This window comes from Canis lupus, chromosome 11 (genome assembly GCF_048164855.1).
Source record: "Canis lupus baileyi chromosome 11, mCanLup2.hap1, whole genome shotgun sequence".
NCBI classification, from domain to species: domain Eukaryota; kingdom Metazoa; phylum Chordata; class Mammalia; order Carnivora; family Canidae; genus Canis; species Canis lupus.
In genome coordinates this window covers 59903225-59930429 of record NC_132848.1, presented here as the reverse complement: position 1 = coordinate 59930429, position 27205 = coordinate 59903225, and the positions used below count along the sequence as shown (strand labels likewise).

The window sequence follows — 27205 nt, the reverse complement described above, 5'->3', positions numbered from 1 at the left end:
ACATTCTCAGATAACAGAAATTTCACAGAAATATTGTTTTTGAACTGAGATCTATTGTATTCTTTGTATATATGTCCCATAGCATATTTCAAACAATAGATTTTTCTTTTCAGTAAATTGCCCTGGACATGTAAAAAGCTATTCAATTCTAAAGCATTGTTTTTCCATTTTAACATCTCTAAAATCAACAAGAATCCGACATGGTATAATTGACAACATCTTTTCTCATTCTTAGTGGCACATATGATAATGGTGCATCCCACATTAACAACATCTTAAGATTCAGTCAAACATGATCTTTCCCAGTCTTTTCCGAGAAAGAAAACCTTCTTTGATAGAAAACAGCAATGCATTTAAAAAAACATATGTTTTAAGACTTGAGCCTGAAAAGTTGTTTAATCTCTTCTACTTCTTGACTATGCAAGTGCTGTGTATTTAAATATGCACACACTTGATATATCAAGTATAGCTGAAGCCTCTTCTGATTTCTCTTCAAGACCTCTAACACTTTTACAGATTTTTAAAAATCAATCTTGTAATCATTTTCATATTTGTTGTGCCTCTTTTTAAATAACATAGTGCACAAGCTAGCATTTCAATGTTTGACACGAACCTCAATTTCCACTCAGAGGTAAACTAAGAGACAGATCTCCTTATCTTCCTCTTTTCATTTACATTCCCAGTTGCCCCAGAGCCTGTATCACCAGATAGAACACTCATGATAAACTAATTCTATTTTTAGGTTTCTTGGAACGGAAAGAAGTTAGGTGTTTTCAGTGAAGGGTCTCAGCACAGTCAGACTCTGAATCCCATATAAAAGGACAAATGACAAAGAAAAATTTTAAAAATGGAAAGTATAGAAGAGGAAAGAGAAAACTCTACCAGCAGTGTCTTGTCTTATGATGCAAATAATCCCTTCTGTCCACATCAGTATTAACATAGGCGTAGTTTGAGAAGGGAGAAAGTAGACTCATTTCATTTAATCTCATGATTTTTAGCCAGAAGGCTGGCCAGTGGAAGAAAGAGAAAGGCATTCTCTGACAGACCCCAAATTATCATTAATGAGCAAAAGTAGTTTAAAAACAAAATGAGATTTAAAAGACCTAAAATATCTTTTCAAAGTGTTACCATTTACATGTCTTCTCTTGAATTTGAACCAGTCTCTGTTTTCATTTAAACTACTGTTTGCTTGTTTTTTTTAAGTGTTCATTTTCCCTTGGTCACTTAGGAAATAGAAATAATCACCAGAATGTGGAAAAAAAACACTAGTGACTGAATGCTTAGAAAACTCCTTTCCTAAAATATTGAAATACTTTCCTGCCTCCATGTCTGTAAAGGAAACCAACCTAGAACCAGGGGATTTGCTCAACTCCTCAACAAAACATTCCCCGAGAACCACCACCTCAACCAACATCATTCTCACCAAGATATTTCAGCCCAAAGGAATAAGTACAATAATATGGTGAGGCATTCAAAGAGTGCCACTTTGTATTCACCAGGGAAAAGAAATTAAGCCCCAAGGTAAAACTGTCAATTACTGTCATTGCTTTGTTGTACTAAAAGAGTTCATCAGTTATATCACAAAGAATTTTAGGAAGTACTAATTTGAATTAAAATATGAAATCTTCAAACTACCTACAGCTTTCCCTAGCTCATAAATTAGTTTAAAAAAAAAAAAAAGAGTCCCTTCCCTATATTCACCAACTACATGCATGATATATGTGAGTGAGTAGTACTAGCAAAGTATTTTCTACTTTTCTTCATTTCCTCTTTCTCTTGTTTTCTTCCTTTCAAAATTACTTTGCATTCTTATTTCAGACATCTGCATCCTTTGGTATCACACTTAAGAATCCAGATAATATGATGGTCATTATGGAAAGCAATCACAGTCTACATTGATGAATGACTATTTACAAAATGATTTCTATCATTTAAAGGAGAAAATGTAATTGAGACTTTAAATTCCAGATAAAATGCCACAACTCAAATGACACTGACTAGCTATGAGCTTCTGGAAGTCACCCACCTGGGGCAGCATGCGATTTTCTTCCTCCAGCTGTCTTACTCTTGCCTCCAGCTGCCTAACATAGGACAAGGTTGATTCTAAAATTAAAAAGAAAGAACTTACATTATACACACAGGTCTTGTTTGGTGCACTGTCAGGATATTTCTGGTTTGATTTATTCAAATCAGGTAGTGACAACATAGACTGTTATTTAAAAAAAAAAAAAAAATTCTCCCCAGAAAAACAGTAACAAAAGTCATTGAAACCACAAGCAGTTTGAACAATTGTACAATGCTAAGGACAATTAGAAGAATTTATAAGGGGTGAGGTTACAGGCTTTCGTATATCATGCAGCCCTCAGAATGTCAGGCGTTGTGAAGACACTTATTCCCCTTTCTACTTACTTTGTACTTTCAGGGAGCTGTCCCCATGTAAGACTTTTTACAATGTTAATTATCACCAAAATAAATTCCACAGGCATATTTAAAAAATAGAAAATTAAAATATTTCCAAATAGCCAGCTCCCTTCATTTTCCCCCCAAATACTTCAAGCCTTAAATTCAACATTTATTCTTCTCATCAATCTCCAGATATTATGACTATAATCCAGAGAACCATTACAAAAGGGCCAAGTGGAGGGGAGGCTAAATATCGACTTTGATTTTGGGTGAGTGTGACACAGATCTGTTTTTCAGAATCTTTAGGTAAGCCAGGGGCTGACTTTAAAACTCATTCTTGTTTTCGTTTCTTCAGGAGCTCAGGTGTGTGCTGACTGGTGACAATCAGCATTACACCTAGGGTCTGTTCCATGTGAACTCTACAGTTTACAGCTTTACATCAGGGAATGATTCACAGGTGAAGGAAAGAGGAGTTTCACTTTGAGGAACAATCTGACAGGAACTCTTCTTAAAGCAAAAATATTCAAGTGCATCATATAGCAACATAGCTGCCATTGATTCATTACCCAAGAACACACATATTTCAGGTAGAGTAAAATGTACATGACAATAAAATTCCTCCAGCAGGTTTCCATAGTTAATATTAGAGCAGCATAGCTACTATTAAACCTTAGTGCATGTTCTTCAGCCTTGGAAACATAAAAGAGCAAGGAGCAAGACCAAGATGGTAGTGCATTTAAATGGTAAATATTTGGAGACCCCAACAATTTAAAGTTAGAAAGAATATTGATGTAAATTAATGCCTTGATCTGAAATTCATCATGGAAACTATAATTTCTGTATGGAAATTGGTTATATGAACTCAATTCTGTTTTTGTGACCTTCAAAGCAGTAAGATAGCATTTTATTTTCTTAAAATACACAAGAAATTTTGGTCCTTAATTTGCAAATGTAACAATTAAGCTCATTCCAGACAGGTTTACAGCATGTCTGTTTTCACAAACATTTGCAAAAAGTCCCTATCACTGATGTTAATATAACCACCCACGAATCTCACACCAATAGGCGAGTCTTGGTTTTGGGCATCCCTCACATAAGACATAAACACAAGGTAAAGGAAACTGAAGACACTTTCTAAAAATATGCTCTCATTTTTTAGCTCAATGAAATGTTAAGAGTTTGCTTTATGACCAAAAAAAGAGGCATAAATGAATAACAAACATATTGATTTCATGAATCTGCTTTACTCCCACAAATGAATAAGTGATTTGCGGATCATCAAAACATGAATGCAAATTGCCTGATTTATGCAGTTTTGCAAGCCCCACTCTCTACTTTAGAAAAACGATCATTTGATAAGGGCCATCCAAGTGAAAAGTTGCTCAGAAATGTTCTACTTAAGCCATAAACAAGTATAATTTTTTTCTCCCTTGTTCATAATTTATACCTTATCTTTATTGTCCCTAGACTGCACCATCCCCAAAGCCATGATACTTAAAGCAGCTCAAAGTCTCTTTATACACAGTCATTCAGGTGACATTTGGAAATGCCACTGAATGGATTTTAATTCGGTAACTATCTTCTATCACTTTAATCTACTTCTCTTTTTAAAATTTTTTGCAGTTTACATATTGGATGGTTTCACTAAGCCTCTCCCTATGTTAAGAAAGTTCTAGCATGTCAGTTCAAAAAAAAAAAAAAAAAAAGAGGGTAAATTCCTGATTTTGGAAAACATTCCGTAAGTCCAATTTCTAATGTCAAGTTAAAAAATCAATGAAGTCCACATCTTTGTTTCCAAGCATTCACTGCATATAGGGGCAGGGGCAGGAGAAGATAGGTAGGTAGCCCTTTTAGACTGATAAAATAATTGTTAAAGATTAGCTTTATAAGATAAAGGCAAAAGCTAGGGAGAGTTTTGAATTCATTCACTCAGCACCTATCGACTGTGTCATTGGTTTGTGTCAGGCTCTATTGTAGGGTTGGGATGAAGAGAAGGCCAGTGACTACAAGACTCTCATCTCACAGAACACAAATTCTGCTTTAGGATTACACCCCCACATTCTGTGTTCCAGAAAGCCCTGTTGCTCCTGGCTGCCTCTGCTGCAATTACTACTTAACAGTGAACAGATACCATGATGAGAAAACTCCTCAGGGGATGGGGGCAGGATGGGGGGAACGGAAGAAGAGCTGATGCACGTGCATAAATAAGAGAATTCCCGCTGTTAGTTCTTTTATTCATCAAGAACCTGATTATATAATTCCTTAATGGGAGTGGAGTAGGCAAACATTTTTCTGAAACATCACTGGTCCTCAAGTATAGACAAAAAGCCACTCAAGAAACTCCCCAATCCCTCCACTGTGAGGTCAAAGAACAAGAAACGTTTTGTTAAGCTTTAGGATTGAGAGATTTCTTTGTGACTTTCTTTTACTGCTCCACAGGCGAGCCAAGCCTGACTACAAGTACATAGTTAAAATAATGGGAGAGAAAAGACGTAACCATTTTAAAATAAGATGTAATAGGATAAAGTGTAAGAAACTCCATGCTTTGGAAATCCATCACAATGTACATCCCAGTCATGGCTGAACATTGAATAAAATACTGGAGTAATTTCTTGTGAGAAAGAAAAGGAGCCCCTCTTTTATGCTACAACCTACTGGCCACATTGGCACAACCCCTTCCCCAGCTGCTGCTTCCCTTGTCTTCCTCATTCAAGGAACTTCCAAAGTGCTGTCATCTATAAAATAAGCTGGTTTTCCATTACATGCAGGGAATGAGGACCACGGGTGTGCACTGACCAAAGAGAAGTATCTGGCAAACACTGGCATTCCTTTCTTCTTAACCAAGGTATAGCTGAAGTAGAGTGTTGTACTAGTTTCAGGTGACAACATAGAGAGATTCCAGAACTCTCTATGGTATGCTGTGCTTATGGTGTTCTTTTTTTATTATTAAGTGATACCTGTACACATGTATGCATGCAGCCCTGAAAGTGGATATCCTATAATTTGAAGGGATTGTCCCGTCTTCCACCAGTGACTGACAGCTAAAGCTTAGATTGCAGAAGTCATCTGGCTTTCAGAACTGAGAATGAGGCTCCGGACAGGCAGCCAAGCACTATGTGACACTCTACCCAGATCCACAACGTATTCAGGAGGACTCCATCTTTCAGAAGGAGATAGCCTGTCGTGGGGAGGGAAGAAGGAAAAGGCAAGGGAATGTGAGATTCAGTGGGAAATCATGTGCCATGTGAGCACAGAAAGAGAACAGTACTGGCTGCAGTTCTTAGTAAAGAGAAACTGAGCTTCTCAGATCAACAGAAGTTTGACAGGCCAGAGAGATGTAAGTGTAGTCACAGGATGGACAAGGACCAGATGCCAAGAATGATCCTGAGTGGAACGGGGAAGAGGAATGGGAGACACGGGAAGGAGGAGAAAGGGACATACTGGGGAGAAGGAGGAAAGGCCAAGTCGCTTCCCATAATCCAGGATATGAAAAGCTAACATCAAAACCCAGTTATGCAGATGGTGGGTGATTTGCTTTTAACATTCCCAATATGTATTTTCTCTTTCCAGTCTAGGATCGAGGACATCTACATAGTAAAAAGGCAAAGTGAAGCAAACAATACCCATGTGGAGAAGCAGGTTCCATGCAGGGAGCCCGACGTGGGACTCGATCCCGGGTCTCCAGGATCACGCCCTGGGCTGAAGGTGGTGCTAAACCGCTGAGCCACCCGGGCAGCCCTAAATGGCTCCAATTTTAGAACTGGAATGTACCTTAGAGGTTTCTTAGTTCAACCTATCCTTGAACCCTAACTCATTACGGAGATGACAGGATAACCCCATAGTGTAATAAACTTGGCCGCCAACACGGGAGGTTAAATATATTCAGAAGGTTTGTTTCATTGCTGGGGCATCACGGTGATTGCCATCTTGGGTCTTTGAATTATTAAATGATATCACACTTCTCACATAGATAAATTCCAAATTCACCCTTCTTCTTGCTGATTTTAGAGATTTAGGTGGATTTTTATTTAAAATAACTTGATATTTTCCTTGGACAATATCTGGGACTTGACTTCACTTCGTTTTACCTGAAATGCTTTCAATCATATAAAGTAGCTGGACTTTTTCTCTGCTAGTTTGAAAATACTCTGCTCAAAATGTTAAGCCCTCTCTCTTCCCCCTACTTTCTAAAGTAGCACTTCCCTCCTGAGGGGAACACCCATCCTTGAAATCACCCACGAATTACTCTAATTATTGTACATAAAATGTTTACTGTTGGTAGTTACTACTATCTGAGGTCTGTCAAACTTCTGAGTGGTTTTGATTAGATGAAGTACCATTGGGTCTTCAAAATTTCAGGGCAGAAAATAAAATCTAGTAGTGGTCCATTCAAAGACAAATTATATAGCATTTGGAAGGACATAAAGGAAGAAAATCACTTGGAAGACTTTTGCGACCATGGTTTTTATAGATGGTAGCTTTTTGGTGGCTCTCTCAGAGTTAACCCCCTTAGCCAGAGAGAGGCCAATGACCATGTGATTTAAATCTGGAGGCAATCCCTTTGATAAACCCCAACTTCTAAAGGAACTGCTTGGAATAGTTCCAAATTAATCTCACTGTCCACAGGCTTTTGCACATTCTTAAAGAAATTACTTCAAAAAAAAAAAAAAGAAATTACTTCAGACTACATTTTAAAAAAATGATTACTGTTCTACTAGTGTTTCTCTTTCTTCCTCAGGCAAGCAAAGGTCAGCCTCCTACTTAGAATTCATATTAGCTCCAGAAATATAAGTGATTACATTTCTCACTAGAATTTGATGCCTTTCTTATTAAAAAAAAAAAAATCTTGTTGGAATCAGCATTTTCAGATTTGTCTGGATATTTGCCTCCAACTGCCTTACCATGGGCAGAAATAGGATTTTTGTTTTTCAAAATGGAAAGTTTGCCCTAAATAAATAAAAAATGATGTCAGGTCTTGCTCCAGTCCATTATCTGTGGGGCTAATTTTACTCTTCTCAGACACTTCCCTCTGTGCCAACCCAAAAGAGATAGGAAATATTTTCCATCCTGTTTCTCCCATGTAGAACCCTGCTCACTGGTTATTCACTGGCCTGATGTTCCCCTAGGTCTCTCCAACACCTTCCCTTGGCCAAATACTCACTCCATCCTGCCTAGTGCAACACTCCTTATTCTTCTATGCATGGTAATGTAAAGTAGCTTTCTAATGATTAGAATATCCCGAGACTGGAATATACTGCTTTGTATGATAGCAGCCTTTATATTATTGGAGGTGTTTGGAGAAAGCTCAATAAGATGCCACAGAGATTTCTACCTGTGTATGTTTTTGGGCTGTTTGAAGTTCAGTAATCCTAAATTTTTAAATATTTCCAATTCCATGAATCTCTTAATTTTACTTCTTCTCAACTCACTTGCTAATAAATCATGTATTCAGTGCCTTACGATTTCTCTTTATCTACTTTCTTATATGTGATTTTTTTCTGTTTTCACACTTTGTGCCCAAATATGCTACATGAAAATATTCCTTAAACTTCACACAGTGACTGGTGGCGTTCCCTGCAGGGGTTTAATATGGACTTGCTGATTTATTTTAATATGAAGACTTCTTCACGCAACAGAGAGTGTCCTGCTGTGTGCCAGATGCTGTCCTAGATATCGGGGATACAGGAGCACACAAAAGTGGTAAGAGTCTGTGAGTTCATGGAGTTTGCATTCCGGGGAGTGTGGGGGGAAGACGAGCAGTGAAAACCAAATACGATGTGTTGTGCAATGAGGATAACACAGGGTACTGCCGTAGCAAGACTTGGGGAAGTACACCTACATTAGGGAGCATGGCCTGAGGCTAAGGTCCAGAAACAAGCCAACTATGTAAAGACCTGGGAGAAGAGAGTTCTAGGCATGACATAAGGGGAGTGCACAGGCTCAGGCTGGGAAACCCTGCATTCTGGAATCCAGTTGTGAAGAGGGAAGTGACAGCCACAGAGAAGGATCTGTCTTGTCACCTTCTTCCACTGCCTAAGTTTTTAAAACGTTGTCCTGTTTTTGACTTTTATCCCTTAGGACTAGATTTAAACCTTTTGACCAACAGGCTTCCCTTGTGACAAAAACGTGCGCACTGTGTTTGGTTCTGCTCTCTTACACACCCCAGTCCTCTCCCAGGTCCATTTTCATTCAAATTATGTTTCAATCCATAGTAGCCAGGGTTTTCTTTCTAAAATGCTAAGTCTCTTCAGTTCTTTCCCCACTCAAAACTCTGCAGTAACTCCCCATTTTGTTCCTCATAAAAGCCAAAATCCTTTAAAAGTCCAGCAAAGATACAAATGTAGTGATCTGAAGGGGCACCTGCCCCCCGATGTTTACAGCAGCAATGTCCACAATAGCCCCACTAAGGAAGGAGCCCAGATGTCCATCAACAGATGAATGGATAAAGACAATGTGTATATACGCAATGGAATATGACTCAGCCATCCATAAAATGAAATCTTGCCATTTCCAACGACATGGATGGAACTAGAGGATATTATGCTAAGCAAATAGTCAGAATAAGAGAAAGACTATTATCATATGATCTCATTCATATGTGGAATTTAAGAAACAAAACGGAGGATCATAGGGGAAGAGAGGAAAAAACAAAACAAGATGAATCCAGAGAGAGAGACAAACCATAGGAGACTCTTAATCATAGGAAAAAACCTGAAGGTTGCTGGCGGGGAGGGGAGTGAGGGGTTGGGGTAACTGGGTGATAGACATTAAGGGGGGGCACGTGACATAATGAGCACTGGGTATTATATAAGACTGATGAATCACTGACCTCTACCTCTGACACTAATAAGACATTCTATGCTAATTAATTAAATTGAAACAAAATTAAAAAAAAACAAAGTCCAGCAGGGCCCCACATGACCTGGCCACCAGATAGCTGTCTCACTTCATGCCACCATACCCTGTGCTCCAGCCACACAGCTTCCTTTCTGTCCTGAACACCTCAGGCATGCTCCTCCTTTATTGTGTCCCAGCTTTCTGGAAAGCCCTCCCCCAGATAGCTGCTCGGCTGACTTTCTCACTTTCCCCAAGTCTTTGTCCAGATCACAGCTTCTCAATGCGACTCACTGAGTCCACCTCCTTTAATCCCACCGCCCACCCCCACCTCTACCCATTCCTGAGCTTCATGTCTGTTGTACTTACTTTTCTCAAGACACTTCATCACCTTCTATCGTATATATAAACCTGTGCACAGAAAGAAGTCCCATCTCTCCCCCTCAAAATGTCAATTCCACAGGCAGGGACCCTTTGTGCTGAGTGATGCCCCCCAAGTGCCTAGAATAGTGTCTGGTACAATTAAAATGTATTGAATGTGTCAACCGATGCAGGCAGTGCCCTGAAAGGGGATTATTTTATAGCACAGGTCTATACTTTTCAATCATTCCAGGCAAGGCAGGATTTGTATTTAAATGGAGCTTCATATAAATTGTGCTGTGCCATTTGAGAAATCTACTACAGAACACTAAACTTGGGATAGAAACTTCGCAGAGATTCTCAAATTATGCCAGATCAGGTCACTGGTGGGTAACTTCAGTAAGAAAATCTGAAATGTGCTCTCACCAGGCAGTTAAAAAAAAAAAAAATCTGTGTGTGTGTGTTGGGGAGGAAGAGAGAACAGGAAAGAGTGGGAAAGAAGGAAAGAAAAGGAGAGAGAGAGAGAGAGAGTAGCAGAGAAAAAGAACAGCTATAGGGGTATACAAAAATGGACCATTTCTATCATTAATATCTTATAGTATAAATGTCCTTCAGCTGGAAATCCTCTTCAGTTAGTAAGGCTGCTTTCTGGTTAGCATGGCCAGTGAGGGGAGTTTTGAGGGTGCAGGAGCACACACAGTTGTGGGGTACCGGCAGGTGTCAGCTGAGCCTGAGGGGCTTGGAGCTGTCAGAGAGCAGCTGGACGAGGGCGGTGGGCAGCGGTCCATATCAAAACAGGTTATGTTTCTTCGAGAAGGGAAAAACCTGTCATTCCACAGTTAAAAGAAACAGAGCAATGTGCTGTCCTGTTTATTGCAATTAGAATGAAGGCTGAACATACTGCATCTCTTTCCAAGAGTGCGTTGGACAGAAATCATGAGTGCTCTTCTCCTGGTGCCCCACAAGTGCTCTAGTTTTTGAAACAGTCCAGATTTTGTTTCATTTATTTTCTATAAAAGAGTAAAGAGTTAAATGGATATTGAAACCTGACAATTTGCATGTAAGTCAATTTAGAAGTCAGAAAAAAAAAAGTGATCCTAACTTTTGTGCCAGAAAATAGTCACCCTAAATTTGTCCTGGTCTCTCCTCTTCCCAAATGAAAGTGCTTTTAAAGTGGGAGAAAATGGCACTTGTTGTGAATCTGCGGTCATCCAGCTGGCCTATTCCTTGGTAACGGACACGTGATGGTTTCAGCTTCCATTTCTCTCTATATATAAGCTGGAGGCTCAGTGTGGCAAGGTCCTGCCTTCCAGTTCTTTTCTGAGCTGCCTTTTGACCAGCACAGAGCTGTGTGCTATAAGGGGTTCAATAACTTATCATGGAAGGAAAGAATGAATTAATATCCCATCACCCTGGTTCCCAAGCACTCTGGCTGCTACTCAAAGTTTGTGCTCCTCGGATAGTCTGAAGCAATTAACTCCAAATACAGCCAGATTCCCAGAATTTCTAGAAAACACACAACAACATGCAATCTAAATTGAAGTCTGGTTCAGAGGAATTTTTTTGTGCCCTAAAATTGCCTTCACTTTTACTACTCCCTTTGAAAACATCAGCCCCACAAAGGAGGTACGAGGTAAATAGCAATAAACTGGCAAAAGGACGGGGGGGGGGAGTATATGGAAAATATTTCAAACTCCAAAGAGCTGTTTAGCATGAGTACCATTTTCACAGCTACTCAGGGTTCAAATGCATCTTACTTTCCACTGTTACATTGCTGCTGTCCTTGTCATTTCCCAGAGAAAATAACTGCCTTTTCCCAAGGCCAGAGAATGAAAACTGATGTCATTTTAATAAACATAACAATTTTCTTCAATGTGGGTAGCCCCCCTGTAAGCATATCTTGTCAGTATTGTCAATGAATGCATAAGGAAGTACATCTGTAAAAAAAAACAAATTTTCAAGGGACAGTAAAACCCATCAAAATGTTACCCTCTTCAGGTAATTATGTTGACTTTTTATGTATTTTTAGATTTTTTATATTTAGATATTTTTTAAAGCCAACCTACAGTTGTTTCTACTGTCATACTTGTCAGTGAAATAAAATTATTTTTTTATCAAAATTTACAGCAAAGCATCATTAATTTGGATTCCATCATTGGGGAATTCATAAAAACTGTGCTCAATTGAGCCTATATATGCTCTCTGCCCCGGCTATGACAGTTGGCAAAACAAAGACAGTATAACAGGTAGGAAATAGTTCCCTCACATGAGAAAAACTGTTTCCACAATGTCTTAGCATTATCTGTGCACATACAAAGTGATGCAGATAAATAATGGATCAAGTTAGATAATGGATAGTTAATGAAGATAAAATTAGAAAGATCAAATACTTTGGAGAAGTTTTTTGTATGTTAGCTATTTTGGCATATTTATCAAAAAGCACTCTGTAATCTCAGGCGGTTAACGTGTATTTGAGTACCAGCTCTGCGCTAAACACTCTTTCCTGTGCTATAGACTTTCACCGAAAACAAAACCAAAAGGGCTCCTCTGCTTAAGGAACATTCTATATGGAAGGCTGACATGCGTACACAGACATGAATAGCTACAGTGCTCTCCCAGATACCCTCCACCACTTAGCTTAGACCTGGACCACCTGAGAACATCGGAGGCATCCAAGTTGAAATCTGAAATGGAAAGTTTCCAAAGTGGAAATGAGCCAGAGGCACCCTCCAAGAACAAAAAGAAGGCCTGAGTGGCCAAGGTGAGGTGAAGAGAAGAGAGAAAAGATCACACTGGAGCAGGAAGGAGACCAGGTGCACAATGTATCAGTGGCCCAATGCAAGGAGCTTGGGTTTTTGTACTGTTTGCAGTGAGGAGCCATGATGGAAGGAGGCTTTGCCACTATGATGTGACACAATTGATTTACTTTCAAGTGATCTTCCTGGCTGCTCTGTGGAGAAGAGAAGAGCACAAATGGAGTGATGGCTGAGGGGGCCTCTAGTGTGCAGGGAGAGGACCGTGGGTTGCAAATGAGCCATAGCAGTGGTGCAGAGAGCACTGGCCTCATTCATTGCATCTCCTAGAGGAGGCAGCCACACAGCACATGCATAGAGTAGAGGTGATCAATTATGGGGGAAGAAAAGGAATCAAAGATATGGCTACGGTTCTGCCATGAATCGGGGTGGTGGTGGCAATCATGAGTTGGCTTTGGAGAAGGAGCACGATGGAGTCTGAAATCAAGAAATCTACTTTGTTCACATTAGGCTTAACATTTCTACAGGTAAGACATGGAGGGGATACACAAATCTGGAGCTCAGACAAGAGACTTGGGGTTTTGGTTTAACCGTGAAAGGGAAGAGCAGAGAGCTGTTATGGAAAGGAAACCTAAGGAGCAGAGACAGTACTGAGTACAGAAGGCTGCGGGAGGAAGCAGAGTCCCCAGGGCAGACACCCCTCCAAAATCTCCCCTCTCCCCAGCCCTGAGCCTCAGAAAGCTGACTACTACCCAGCCTCCCTGGTAGACAGAGTCTGGATCTGTATGACTTCCACGTGGGAATCCTCTAATGAGACCTCTTTATCCATTTTCATTCTCACTTCTGTTTCATTCCTAAGTCCAATCCTCCTACTTTCTTGTAGATCTCCTGCTGCTCCATTTAGCACATCTCCCTCATTCTCTACCATCGGAGACCCCTTGCCCTCCCACACTAATTTTCGAAGGAGGGAGGTAAAGCATAGTGGCTAGCAGTACTAGTTTTGTGGACTTTAATTTTCCCTCATCAAACACGAATATTGCAGCAGATGATCTCTTTAAGACCCACAATTCCTGGGTAACAATTATTAGGCATTTTACAATAATCCTTACCAGTGGTTTAACCACTAAAGGCAGCCAAGATAGGATTTCCAAAAGATGTATATTTCTGTTGTTTCATTTATTTGTTAAACAAAAATTTATGGAGTATCTATCACGTATGAGACCTTGGGGAAGCAGAGAATATTTAAGACCATGTCATGCTCTGAGAAATGAGAGAAAGCACACCCATGTGATAGCATGCTTCTCTGAGGCTTGTTTACATTTTCAAATACTATCCTTTAAGAATACCTCCTTACAGATTTCAATCCTAACTTTGTACACTTAAAAACTCTTTCCAGTAAGGAAAATCATCAGGTTAAGAAAAAACCATCTTAGTATAAAGAAATATTAGCTGATGCCACTGATGAGAACAAAGTACTGAATATTTGCTAAAGCAAGGACTCAAAAAACTATAAAAGTACTACTTAATCTAAATAAAATGATGGTTTTCTAACTAAACCTAAGATAACAGTTTTTTTTTCTGTCATTAGTAAAATTGATACAGGGAATATCTCTCAAAAGTCCTATAAAATACAGCCAATACAGGGCATCCTGTTTTTCATGTCCTTTGATTTTAGAGACACTTTGCAATAGTAAAGTAGGGAAGAGGAGGGAAAATTCCTACTGACCTCAAAGTTCAGTTGGGCTCTTCTTGATTCACAAGTATTCAATCATTTTGTCTTCACTAAACAGTTGCTAGGCAACAACAGACCAAGCAATTTGGTTCAGCAAGTAAATCAGATGACACAAATAATGGCTAATAACTTTAACTTGATTTATCATGCATCAAACACTTTGCTAAAAAGGCATATGCATTTTTCACATGCATTAATGCATTCAATCCTCACTGCAAAACTATAAAGGAGGTGTTATTATCCCCATCTTAGAGATTAAAGGCTTAAAGATGTTGAGTAACTCCTCAAAGTCACACAGCTAGTGAGTGCAACTCTGGACTTCAACCTGAGATCTGCCCCAACGAAGTCCACCATCTGTGGCACTGTGAATACTCCTCTTTGCTGGAGGACATAGGTCCTGTAGATAGAATGAAGGTTAAATAAAGCAATTATCAAAGAATTTGACCAGCACCAGCAGAGTCTGATTTAAATTCTCTTATCATCATAATTGAGCACTACATCATCACTCAATTGATGCACTTATTGACAGAATGAAAACTGTATTTTTCCCCTAAGATGTAAATCAGTGCATCACCTCTTTGATTTATATGGTGATGCCTTCAAGTAAACAAGAGTCAGCCAAAGTGGAGACAGTAAGTTTCATAGTCATCAAAAACACCAAACCATCCCAAGCTAAGTGCCTGGATCTGCCAGGTAATCGGTGCACTTAATAAATGTAGATGCCATTCAAAATGCAATCTTTGGAAATGCTCACACACTTCTTACAACCCAAATCTTAGAAATCTTCAGTCTTGCAAGAAAATGATGGCAAAGGCAAAGGGCAGTTTCTCTTGCCTTGTAAATGCCTAATTTTTGTTTTCAAAGTAGCTTCTTTCCTGAATCTCCCCTGGATCCTCTTAAAAAGGGGTGGTGGTGGTGTCTACTTGGTCCCAAATAGGTTGAGTGGGCACTTTAATTAAAAATAATAATGTTTTTATACACATGGGAGAATTTCATTGTAATAAGATATCTCAGGGCCTGCTGGGTGGAGGAAGCCTGGTCAAAGAGGTATTCCTACTTATGTATACCTTTAATTAATAATTAACATTATTCTATCCTGGCTCCTCTAGGAATACACAGTTATGGGGGCACCATCACCGTATAAAGAGAATTATAAGTCTATTTTCTCCCTGAGAATAAGCTAAGTTATGCAAGAACTTAAAACGATGCAGTAAAGCAGAGGGCCTGCTAAAAGAATTGCTTATAAATACATCCCTCTCCACTCTGTGTATGGCTCAGCTTTCTGCCATTAGCACCAACAACCCAAATGGGGCTTCTGTTTGAGGCCACTGGGTTAGCAGATTTACCGAAAAAGAGCTGCTTTAAATCATCACATTAGTCCCAAGAATGGGACAAGATGAATTGTTTTTAATTTCCATTCTGTCCTTAAGAAGTACCCAGGAACATTAAGGTAGAATAAAACAATATCCCACGGCCCATGTATATTCAAATCCATAAAAAATGATAGATACCTCTTATACTTACAAATATATATACCTTTTCATAATGAGCATTTTAACAAACTGATCTATAGGTAGATTAATCTTCTCCACCTAAATAACAACTCACTTGAAATTTATTTTCCTATTGCCCTTTATGCAGGGATGACAGAGAAGTCAATCTATCATCAAGAGACAGCAACTTCTCTTATTCCATCACTCCTATCAAGCCAAGAATTTAGCTCTAATATACATGGAGAAAAATAAATTACTTGGAAGGAGTGCGCATAATAAATCTGAAGACGGTGCACCTCAATTCTATGTAAATAAGATCAGCCCTATTTTTATAGAGGCCTACAAAAATACTTGTATTGTGATCAACACTGTCACGGAATATTTGATACCTACATAGGGAGGGGAAAAAAAAGCTTCCAAGCTTATCCAAGTCTTCGACCTCAGGTCAGAGAAGATTCTATCCCAGGAAGGGAGTAGCCAATGGAAATGTCTCAAACCCACCAGGGTCAGGAACTGCATGTTACTATCTTCTGCTCACTCGGATCTAAATAGCAAGCAGCTGCACAGTAGCTCCAAAGTTAACGTTAACACAAAGCCTCCCTGGACCCTAACCCAGCCTCCTTCCCAGGGGCTGGATTGGGCCTCCATTTCTTACCCCGTCAGAAGCTACCTTCTGTCTTGCTCTTCAGTCTCCTGGAACTGAGGCCTATGCTCCCTGCTCAGCCACTCTGGGTGTGGGGGTCCAGTGAATTTCCTAGCCAATTTCCAGGATATTTCTCAGGGTCTACTCTTTGGTGTTTGGGTCTTCTGCAGGACTTCAGCATCACAGCAGTATGAGCTGTGCCCACTGTTTAATTTATTCGATTGTGTCATCAGCACCTGGAAAGTACATGCCATCTTTCTTTCAAGACAACATTTATTGATAATGTGCACTTTTAACTGGCCTTTTATTTTTTTTAATATTTTATTTATTCATGAGAGACGCGGGGGTGGGGGGGGGGGCGCAGAGACACAGGCAGAGGGAGAAGCAAGGCTCCCCGCTGGGAGCCTGACGTGGGACTCGATCCCAGGTCTCCAGGATCATGCCCTGGACCGAAGGCAAACGCTCAACTATTGAGCCACCCAGGCGTCCCTTAACTGGCCTTTTAAAAGTTACTCTTAAATAAAAGGCTTCTAGCTTTAAAAAATTCTCTTACTACTATAATGCTACTACATTATACGTTTTTATGCATTGTTTTCACAGTAAAATGGAACATGTCCGATCCAGTCTTAGGATATTCCTCCCTGGACAAAGGAGGACTATCTGTGGCCAGGAGATTTTGCCTAACTCATCCCAACCTTCTGTACTCTAGTAAACGTATGTAACGTGTACAGGTGCAGTCTGCTCTGACAAACTAGATTCCAGGCTCAGGAACTGGCCCTGGACTCAAGCCACAAACCCAAAGTCAGGCCGGGGAGTGGAGGGAGCCCTGTGCCGTTAAGGAAAGCAAAGACCAGGTAGGAAGGCAGGTGCTAGACCTTCAGAGGATGCATGTTAGGAACAAAGCTCAGGCTTGGAGATTACTGGGGTTGCCCTGTGCCTGGCGTCCAGGACCAGGCATCTTTCCTGTTCATTTGCTTCTACTTACTTTAACTCCAAGTCTTCCAGACAGTTCTAGCTCCTATCTGGCCCTGCTCTGTTTGTGTAATATTCTCTTTATGCAATTGTAAGAATGACTCCCTCGAGGACACTCATCTGGGGTCTGGTATAGACAAGTAGTGAAGAGCTGAAATATTGGTGCCAGACTGCCTGAGTTTTAATCCTGGCTCTCCCTGCCTTCTCTGTGGCCGTGATGGAGTTGTTAAACTCTTGTGTCTCCATTTTCCCACTTGTAAAATGGATTAATGACACCTCCTAGGTGGAAGATTAAGTAAGTCAACTAAGTGTATGGCACCTAGTACGGTAAACCCCGGCTGTTAGTATTACAGGCCTCCCTTCTAGGGCCAAAGGTGGGTTTTGATATCACTGCCACCGCTGGCACCACACTGGCTCTCTGCAGTGGAACAGATTGCTTTCTCTGCTCTGCCCTCAGGGCCACAATGGTGGAAAGGACTATGCTCAACAGTTGTGTCATCCTCCCTGCCACATGCATGATCTTCGGCCTAGCTTTCTCATCTTAGACCTTCATGGGCTGCTCGGTCTCAATCATCCACACACTAACACTGGCAAGTAAGGCAACTTTCACTGAGTGCTCCCTGACTACTGCATGGAGCACTGGGCATCAGCAGAGGAAATCTGCAAAATGGGAGTGAAAACCGATGAATACAAATGAGTAAGATTAAAAGGAAAATAAATGCCCATGCTTTGAAGCAGTATTGATTACATGATTAAATGTGCCCCAAATTTGTCCGATGAGTGTTAGGAAACTGGCGAGTTACACTCCGATTGTTAATTAACACTTTGTCTAGGTCACAACAAAGGTCACCATAAATAGTAGATTCATCTATTCAATGAATATTTGAATGTTCCAGAAACTGGGAGATAGGACAGAGCGAACAATAGATAACAACAGATAAGAAGAAAATAAATAATTAATGTCAAATGCGTCATGAGAAATGAAAGAACCACTGAATGGTCAGGGAAGGCCTCTCTGAGGAATGGGCATTTAAAAACTTGATAAATACTGAATGAATGAGAACCAGCCATGGTTTACAGGGTGGGCCTTCTAGTTAGAGGGGTAGCACATGCAAAGGTCCCGTGGTAGAAATGAGCAAATTTTTTTGTTTTTTGGTTATCAATTGCGAGTACAATTAGAAGACTTAAGCAGCAAATCTGTACTGCCTCAAACCAGCTTGGTCATGAAAGTCATGTGACCTCTTCCAGATCTAAAATTCCATAAATGGGCACCTAGGTGGCTCAATTGGTTAAGTGTCTGTTTTCAGGTCAGGTCATGATCTCAGGGTCCTGGATCCAGTCCGAGCAGGGCTCGCTGCTTAGCAGAGAGTTTGTTTCTCCCTCTCCCTCTATCTCTCCCCCTCCTTTTGTACGGATGCATTCTCTCTCACTCTTGCTTCTTTGAGATGAATAAAATCTTAAAAAAAGAAAAAAAAAAGTGACATATCTATAAGTACACATAAGGCAGATTATACTGGCTCTAGCACTTTGGTCTGATTATACAAACATGCCAGATGAAGGCATTTTAGTAGATGACCTACACAACACAGCAGTAATCAGTCTTCACTAGAGAATGAAGATGGACTGGATTCTAGAAACTTTGTGATCTAGTCAAAGAAAGAGGAAGTAGCATGATAATCCCCCATCTTCACATCAAAAGGACCAAAGGACTCAGGACGGACATGATGTGGACACAGTAGAACCAGAGGTTACATAGCACCAGGCAAGCAGATCCACGAACCACTTGGAATTTTAAAAATTTTGATCGCTTTTTGCAAACTGAGACAGAGATCTTAAAAAGTTTAAGTTCCAAAGACTGTTTGAGAGCCTCAGTCAGACTACTCTGCTGGGGGCTTTGAAACAAACACCCTTTTCAAGTCCCTTCTGAAAAACTCATTTCCTATTATGAACACAACTCCAATATTTCAGGTAAAATTTCCTCTTAATGAGGAAAGAGAAGAGTCTGGGGACAGATGAACTGGGTTGCTTGGCTAAGTATTTAATTTCCCACTTAGCTTTCCAAGTCGAGATAGACAGCCTTAATTCAAACATTAATATTCATGAAAAAATGGCATAATGTTTCATTTGGAGAGAGGATTTGGGGGAAATGCTACATCCAGCAACGCCAGCTTAGGCTTTCTGAACTGCCACATGCTGGTGTAGGTGTGCTCCTTAATACAGAAGGAAACCTCCAATTAACATGGAATTTATTTTGTGAAAATATCTTTACAGATAAATTGCTCAAATAGATGGCTCGGAAACCATAGCAACTATATATTTTAATTAAAGTTTGCTGCTTCAAAGGAAAATCTTACATAATTGGTACCTACACATCTTTGCTGAATTGGCTTAGCTATGGGAAATACAGGCTTTTAATAATAGGAAAAGAAAAATCTTCCCCTTTACCATCTTGCACTTACTATGTACATCTCTTATACTCCATTAGATAGCTTGCATTAATTTTCTGATATGCATGAAGCTAAGATTTGCTCTATGAATAGAAAGTCTGCTTGAACACAAAATAGAAAAAAAATTATAATTCTGACTTATCAGCCAGAGGTAAGACACAAAAAAGAAAAAGACATTTTAAAAACCTTTTGGCAACTATTATTAATACTTCTAATTTATTGGATGGCAATGATGTCTGTTTACTATAGAAAAGTGCCGTTTTGCCATTTTGTGAATAATGCCTGAAACAGAAGTGGGACTCTGTAACCACACATTTACTTAAGCACTTGTGTGCATCAACCATGTGTCTTTACAGAAAACAAAAACAAAAACAAAACAAAACAACCAATACCTAATAGAATATATTTGACAGAACATCCCTTTACTATGTACTTTTGGAATACTTTCTGTTTTACCCCCACAATAACATCATCACAATTCAACAGATAGGGTAGATGGGACCTAGCAAAGGTTAGTGACTCTCTGCAAGTCAAGTATGAAGATTGTGTCTACTCCTACAAGCCAGTCCATACCTTCAAAAGAATTGACCAGTTAGCTTCATCGATAGCTCTCAATTTTGGTAAATAATAACAAAGCCAAAAACCACACTCAAGTGAATCACTGGACTGATCTTTCTATATATTCAACAGAACCAAAGGTCTTTTGTGTGGTTCCTTGGACCCAGTTAAAAGCAGAACTACAATTCCAAGGCTTTGCCTAACTAAATATAGAAGAGAAAAAAATGCAAGATGGGATAGGACCATTTGGTCTCTGACATCCAAGAACAGGTTATAAAAGAACCACCTAAGTGTCCATATAACCATATAAGTATCCTGGCAAAGATGAATGGTTAAAAGCTATCTAAACCATGGGTACCTGGCTCGCTCAGTCAATTAAGCATCCAGCTCTTGGTTTCATTCAGTTCAGGTCCTGATCTCATGGCTCATGGGATTGAGCCCCATGCTGGGCTCTGTGCTCAGCGGGAGACTGCTTGGATATTCCCTCCCCCTGCCTCTTCCCATCACCACCCCCTCCAAATAAATAAATCTTAAAAAAAAAAAAAAAAAAAAGGCTAACCAAACCAAATTTGGCATGGGGACGCTCTTAGGATGATTCCAAATGAAAACTTGACATTTATTTTACTTGTAATTTATAATCTCATTGGCAGTCAACTAATCCAAATCTCTAAATTCTTTTAACAAATACATCTCAGAAACGTATTAATTATTATGATTCTTAATTGTTAACATCACATTCTCGTCATCACTTGATTGTGGTCCCAGGTCTCCCAACACGGAGTCCACCACTGAGCAGGCTTATCTGCCCATTCCACTGAGCTGGGGAAATTCCAACTTAACCCTCAACAGGGAAGCTGGACCTATGACTCTGTCTGTAGCTACTTTACATACGTTCATCTTCCTAGGTCCTACCTATCGACCTGCCGCCTCAAAGGAGTTCTCAGTATCGTCCCCCTTACAAAATGCACTTCCCAGCACATAGCAGGGTTTCAAAAATATTTTGAGTAGGTTTGATTTGCTTATGCCTTTGCCCATCTAAACACTGTCCATTTTCTTTGCGAAATCTACAAATCCCACCACATATTGAATGAGGTGGCTCTCAAAACCCACCGTCTCCACAGTACTACCCTTCCCTACATTAGCTTGTAATAGTCACTTCCATCTCTGAATTCCTACACTTTCCCTTGACTCAGGGAAGTTCTAGGTCAATCCATACTGGGTTCCATTCTCACGTCTCCATACTGTGGTCTTACCACCCCAGTTGCATACATTCCTTGAGGGCAGGAGCTTGGTTGACACCCCAGTCTCTGGTATGATGTTAGACATGTGGTAGAAATTGCATAAATGCTTGCCATCTGAGTAAATATTGTCTTAAAGTCATTACCATAAGTAGATTCAATCACTAAAAAAGTCACGTTTACTTCCACCATTTATTTTATGAAATTTTCCCAATCCCAAAAGACTGCTGGAAAGAAAAAAAAAAGTCAAGCTGTTCTTATTTATGCAAAATGCAGTCTGATAAAACAATTAGTATTTTTTCCTACTCTTGATACAAAATGTTTAAACAGATTGTATTTGAGGAATTACCTCAGCCAACCCCATGGGATGTGGGGTGATGGGCAGAAATCCAGAAGCTTATTTGTAAATCAGATATTTAGAAAGAGGAAAACACTTTCCCACTGAAAGAAATACCCTATGAGCGGGTAAGTTTTCCAGAAGTCTTTAAGAGATGAAGTAAAAGGGACTGGAAGAGAAGCACGTGTGGAGAGGTGACTTCATACCCACCCTCAGGGCTCCGAGAAGGGAAGGAGGAACAATTGCAGGCACTTTCCACACCCCTTCCTCTGTGCTGGGATGTGGGAAACAGGGACCAGTGTTCCTCTGCCGAGGGACAGGAAATCCCTAACAGCAATGGAGTCCCTAGCATAACTTTAAAGAGGAAAGAAAGAATGAGAAACCAAGTTAAAGCTGAATGGAAGGAGCCATTGGTAGCTACCCAACCGGACAGGCCATTTGTGTATCAGTGGCTTCATAAATGAAGGTAGACAGACTTGAGGGTACGCTCAACTGGCAGGCATCTGAGAAACCGGAGCCCAGGCTTTCTCAGATTGTGAGCTTCCAAACTCCAGATCCCCTCTCACTGGGTTAACGGCTGCTTGGGGGGAGGAAAAGACATTCCATGGTCAGTCAGTTTGAGAACCACTAGGCTAAATAAAAATCAATCATAGGTTATCACCGACTACCTTAAGATAATAATGAATATTGTAAATCTCGGTGATGTGGGAGGGAGACACACCATACAGCATTCTCCAAACTATTTTAATGCAGAACGCTTTTTACAAAAGGTAACACTCCGAAGGTCGTAGGTTAGAAAATGCACATCAACCCATCCTCTGCATTTTACAGATGAGGAAACTGAGACCTAGAGAAGCAGAATAATTTCTTGAGATGGCAAGGTTATATGTGGAAGAGCAGGGGCCAGAACTCAGGATTTTCCTACTCCAGGTCAGTGGTCTTTCTTCTGTGGCAACGCACAACTTCTAACTCCAGCTCTGATGACAGGTTCAAGTGTGCTGGCTAGCTGTGCCTCAGCCCCTCCTTCTCTCCTCCTGATCCTGAGGCTCTGCGCTCCATGGCTAAATGCCCATGCTCATTGAGGACTGCCCTTGACTACTGTCCCTAATTTATTCTACTTAATACCTGGTCCAATCTCAGCTGCCAGCACACCCGGATCTCTGCAGATTACCTGCTGCCAGAAGCCTCATCACAATGTGGTTGATCACCAGCCAAAACACACCTGCTGCCCTTAGCGGCCCTCTTCAATAACGATCACTGCTTGCAGCAATACCATCTCCTGATCCCACAGGCTCCCTTCACAGGCCCAGCCCTAACTACCTGCCTAGAATGCCCCCTGCCCCCCTCATTCCCCCCCAGGAAGGGGGGAGCTCTGCTGGGTCCAACCAAAGTCCCTGCCCTCCCTGTGAATGTCTGGTACTCACATTCCACCCCTGCTCCTCCACCACCCACCCACCGCCCACCCACCGAGCTATTTGTTGCCACAGGCAACATCCTGTACAATGCCTGTAGGACAACCCTCTGCCGCAGCAAGTATCCATGGCAACCAGATGGGGCCAGCAAATAGAATTAAAGTCCACAGATAATTCCCCAAAGTTAGCTTAGCCAATAGATGATTTATCAGAGCAGTGAATGTTTGGCAAAACTGAGTAGAGTGGGTTCCAAATCCTCTTCGTTGCACCACGGTCTGCTGGGCAATGACATGCCTCGAAGTGAGAGCAGGGAAGGGAGAGGCAGCAGCGCTAGCCTTGCCTGGCCTCAAGAACAAAACACTGCCTCGGAAAGGAAGCAAACAAGGCCCCATGCAAGTCAGAATGCCAGTCCTCCTTATTCCCACTTCAGATCCACTAAAGTTATTGGTGGCCTATGATGTGCCAGGTAATAGAAGGAATATAAAGAAATAGAACACCCATGAGATTTGCACAGGCTAGTTAGCCAAATAAAACTGCTATGTATAAAATGATAAATATGCTTTAAATGGCTATTAAAATAAAAATAGAAGGCAAAGTTATCACACAAGGGAACATGATTAATTGCCAACTGGCTCATACAAACAATAATAGCCATGAATGTTCAGAGCAATAATGAAAATTCCTCATCTGTGAGCATAATAAAAGACTTTTAAAATGCAAAGGGCAATAAGATCATCTGACTCATCCATCCATCCTTAAAATGGGCATGTTAAGACCTAATGCATGTGGGGCTTCAATAAGATGGTAGTTAGGAAGCATTTTATTTTATTGTTTTTTAAAGATTTTATTTATTTATTCATGAGAGACACGGGGAGAGAGGCAGAGACACAGGCAGAAGGGGAAGTAGGGTCGCTGCAGGGAGCCTGATGTGGGACTTGATCCCAGGACCCCAGGATCACGGCCTGAGCCGAACACAGATGCTCAACCACCCAGCCACCCAGGGGCCCCAATAAGAAGCATTTTAGAAGCAGAAAGAGCTCTACACACTTAGCCAACATGCTTCTGTATTTCAGGATCAAACCACGGGCTAACAAGTCTATCCTTTCTATACAATATTTCAGAAACAATATGTCAATTCAGTTTTGCGACTTGTGAATATCATCAGATTTTCAAAATTTGAGATGAATATAAATAGTACATAGAAGGCACTCAATATCAAATAAATATTAAAATTAAAGTGCTAAGCAGATAGCATTTCTTTCTGTGAAGTTAAAATCCTTACAATCACTTTGCAAAATGGACACTCCTAGAGCAAATCATCTTTCCCACTGAGACTATATCATAACTGGGTATTTGTTTCTGACCAAGGATTCAGACTTACAGCTATCACAAATATGACCTACAATCTTATAAAAGCAAAGGTAAAATAATCATAAGTACAATCATGGAAGGTACTAAAGTTATTCTTCAAACTCTAGGATAGGGGCATCATGCATAGTACACATTGATAAGACAAAGGGTCCTAATGCCTCATAAATTGTACCCATATCACAAAAACAACCCTATTACACTATAAATTCAAGCCCAAGCTACTGTGGTAACTATAATCAACATTAAACAATTATCAATGCTTTTTTTTTCCCCTTTTGTCTTTTTACCATGTCTTCAGGTGTTCAAACATAGTCCAAGAAATTATGACTTAGGATCCCATTTTCTCCTGAACCATGTCTCATGACAGACAGAGATTTTCTAAATTATGTCATCAATGGAGAGCTGTCATTCAAGAAAAAGGTGCTTGGCAGATATTTAGTACTGATAATGATAGTGATGGTGGTCCAAAATTAGTCTGTAGGTCACCATTACTGCAACACTGTTCTTCATTGCCCCTGACTGCTCGCTTCTGTTAAAGTCAGAAAACTAGATGCTCCACAACGCACCTAAATCATACCACCAGGAAGTGCCCCTGACACCCCATCACCTACTGCAGTTTCCAGTTTAGTTCAACTTCTGAGTGAAGCAGTGCTTCTCGAATATCAACGTGCATTCAAATCATGTAGGGATCTCCTTACACTATAGATTTGGGTGCAGGGGTTCCGGGCTGGGCTGGCACCCTTGTGGCTACCCTCTGAGATGTGCTACTAGGGATGCTGGGCTCCCTGCTCCGCCCGGCGCTGGCTCTGAGAACCTCAGCGAGTTACACAGCCTTCAGATCTGGCTTGCATCTCCAAAGGGGAAATTCTACTGCTACACTTTTGGAATTACTGTAAAGATAAATCGAATTCACATAAAAGCTTCTGACACATAGAGTCTCATTAAATGTTAGTTACCTTCCCTTTACTGCAAAGCCATTAAAAACAATCCCAACCACAATGATTAAGAGATCATTAGCTTGAGCTTTTAGAAGCCGTCTGGAAGCAACTCTCACCAAAATTGCTAAAAGCCACCAAACACCAATATCTCATGTTTTAGCACTGATGAAAAGTGTCAAGTGGAGAAAGGCATTGAGACCCGAGGAATGGTATGAATTATGCAGTGTGGCTGAGGGCAGGAGAAAAATAGGAAGCAGGGGAAGAGGAAGGTGGTCCCCAGTGACGGACTCTAGAGTTCAGGACATTCGAGTTTGTATTCCCTTTATCTCTCTTTCCCTCAACCTCATCACCAGACATTACCAGGAGTTCCGAAGAATTTTAGAAACTGAAACAACATACAAATCAAAATCATTCTTTCCTTCCTATATTGTAAGTCAAAATGCCAGCCTGTAATAGTAATGTATCCATGAAAATGGATAAGGACATCACCACTGAGCTTACAGGAGATTTGGGTGGACAAGGTCTGATTTCACATTTTCTTTCTGAAAGTTACCAGCATTGCAAGGATCAAGAGTTTCTTGAAGATCTAATTCAGGAGAGGGACCGAAGGCTCAAGCTGTGGGAAGAGTAGGGATTCAGCAATCTCATTTTCTGTCTCTTCAGACCCACAAACCTTAAGTGGGAAATCAAACTAGGTTTCTCTTCCTGAAAAGTATGTGCAGTCGTCTACACAACCTTGCTTCCACTTTGCTTCCTGGAAGAACTCCTGGCTGCTTCTTTTTCTCAACGTTCCAGAGTGCTGTAGACCTTACACATTTAGATGTTAGGGGGACAGCTATAAAACTGGAAATCCCATTTTTTCTTTTTCCACCACTGGGGGAATTCTTAAATGGGCATTCTCAGATATAGCCACATAAAAACTTAAAAAAAATTAATAATCAGAGTAGTGCTAAGCCTAGGGAATGTGAAATCAATTAAGAGTTTGCTCAGATGATACAATAAAATAAAGTTGCAGTAGATCAATTTTTTGTTGTGTGCTTGGTTGGTCTGCTTACATTGATTTAGTTTTTAATATAGAGACATCGTTGTAGTCCAACTTTGCAAAGGCCTTGTTATAGGTTACAATACAGGAAATCCATTTTGCCTAAAAAGAATTATTTTGACGTTTTTGTTGCATCCTTAGATGAACTCTGATTTCTTGTTGCTTCTGGTAGTGGTGGTTGACAAGAATAACAGAAAGTTAGATTCCAGTTAGAACCTCCTTGGGGTCCTAACTTTGTCCTTGGTCCATCAGAAGTGGCTTCTGGTATTTGGGGGCAGCCCTCTTCCCCAGAATCCCACCACCTTTGTCAAAATGAATAAACCATGCTCGACAACCAGCTGCATCAGTGATGATGGCCATGACACTTCACCCAAGGCACGCTCCTGTCTCCCCCAAGATGATAAGTATGAGTTAAACAGTGGCTAGACCCAGAGACAGCAAATGACTCTAACCCTGTCACAGTTGGATGGGACCAGGAGTATGTAATTTCTTCAAGCCTCTGTTTTTTCCTATGTCATATGGGGCAAAACAAGGCAAAAGTTGATGGTGTGAATAGTGTGACTCCTCCGGGGCCTTGTACAACTGTTTTGAGGGCCAAAAACTGAAGTAGAAAGAAAAATAGTATTTTTCTCTATTAGGCAAAGTACACATTATGGTATAACAACTTAAGAA

The 27205-nt window shown here is 40.5% G+C and overlaps 1 protein-coding gene and 1 long non-coding RNA gene across 10 annotated transcripts in view; one reads left to right on the top strand and one right to left on the bottom strand.

Moving 5' to 3' along the window:
• The window catches only part of LOC140600270 (uncharacterized), a 35426-nt gene extending 14679 nt beyond the window's left edge, over positions 1 to 20747 (top strand). The window contains exons 3-6 of the long non-coding RNA XR_012003489.1: positions 5172 to 5248; positions 5974 to 8103; positions 12112 to 12877; positions 15724 to 20747. This is a non-coding gene — a long non-coding RNA (uncharacterized lncRNA). The remainder of the gene's footprint in view (positions 1 to 5171; positions 5249 to 5973; positions 8104 to 12111; positions 12878 to 15723) is intronic.
• CCDC85A (coiled-coil domain containing 85A) overlaps positions 1 to 27205 on the bottom strand; it is a 194016-nt gene that overhangs the window by 35753 nt on the left and 131058 nt on the right. For 5 of the 9 annotated variants that reach the window (XM_072768435.1, XM_072768429.1, XM_072768431.1 and 2 more), the window contains exon 3: positions 2027 to 2103. The exons of the other annotated variants lie outside the window; for them this stretch is intronic. In XM_072768435.1, coding sequence (XP_072624536.1) covers positions 2027 to 2103 — 77 coding nt within the window. The remainder of the gene's footprint in view (positions 1 to 2026; positions 2104 to 27205) is intronic. 9 annotated transcript variants of the gene reach the window in all.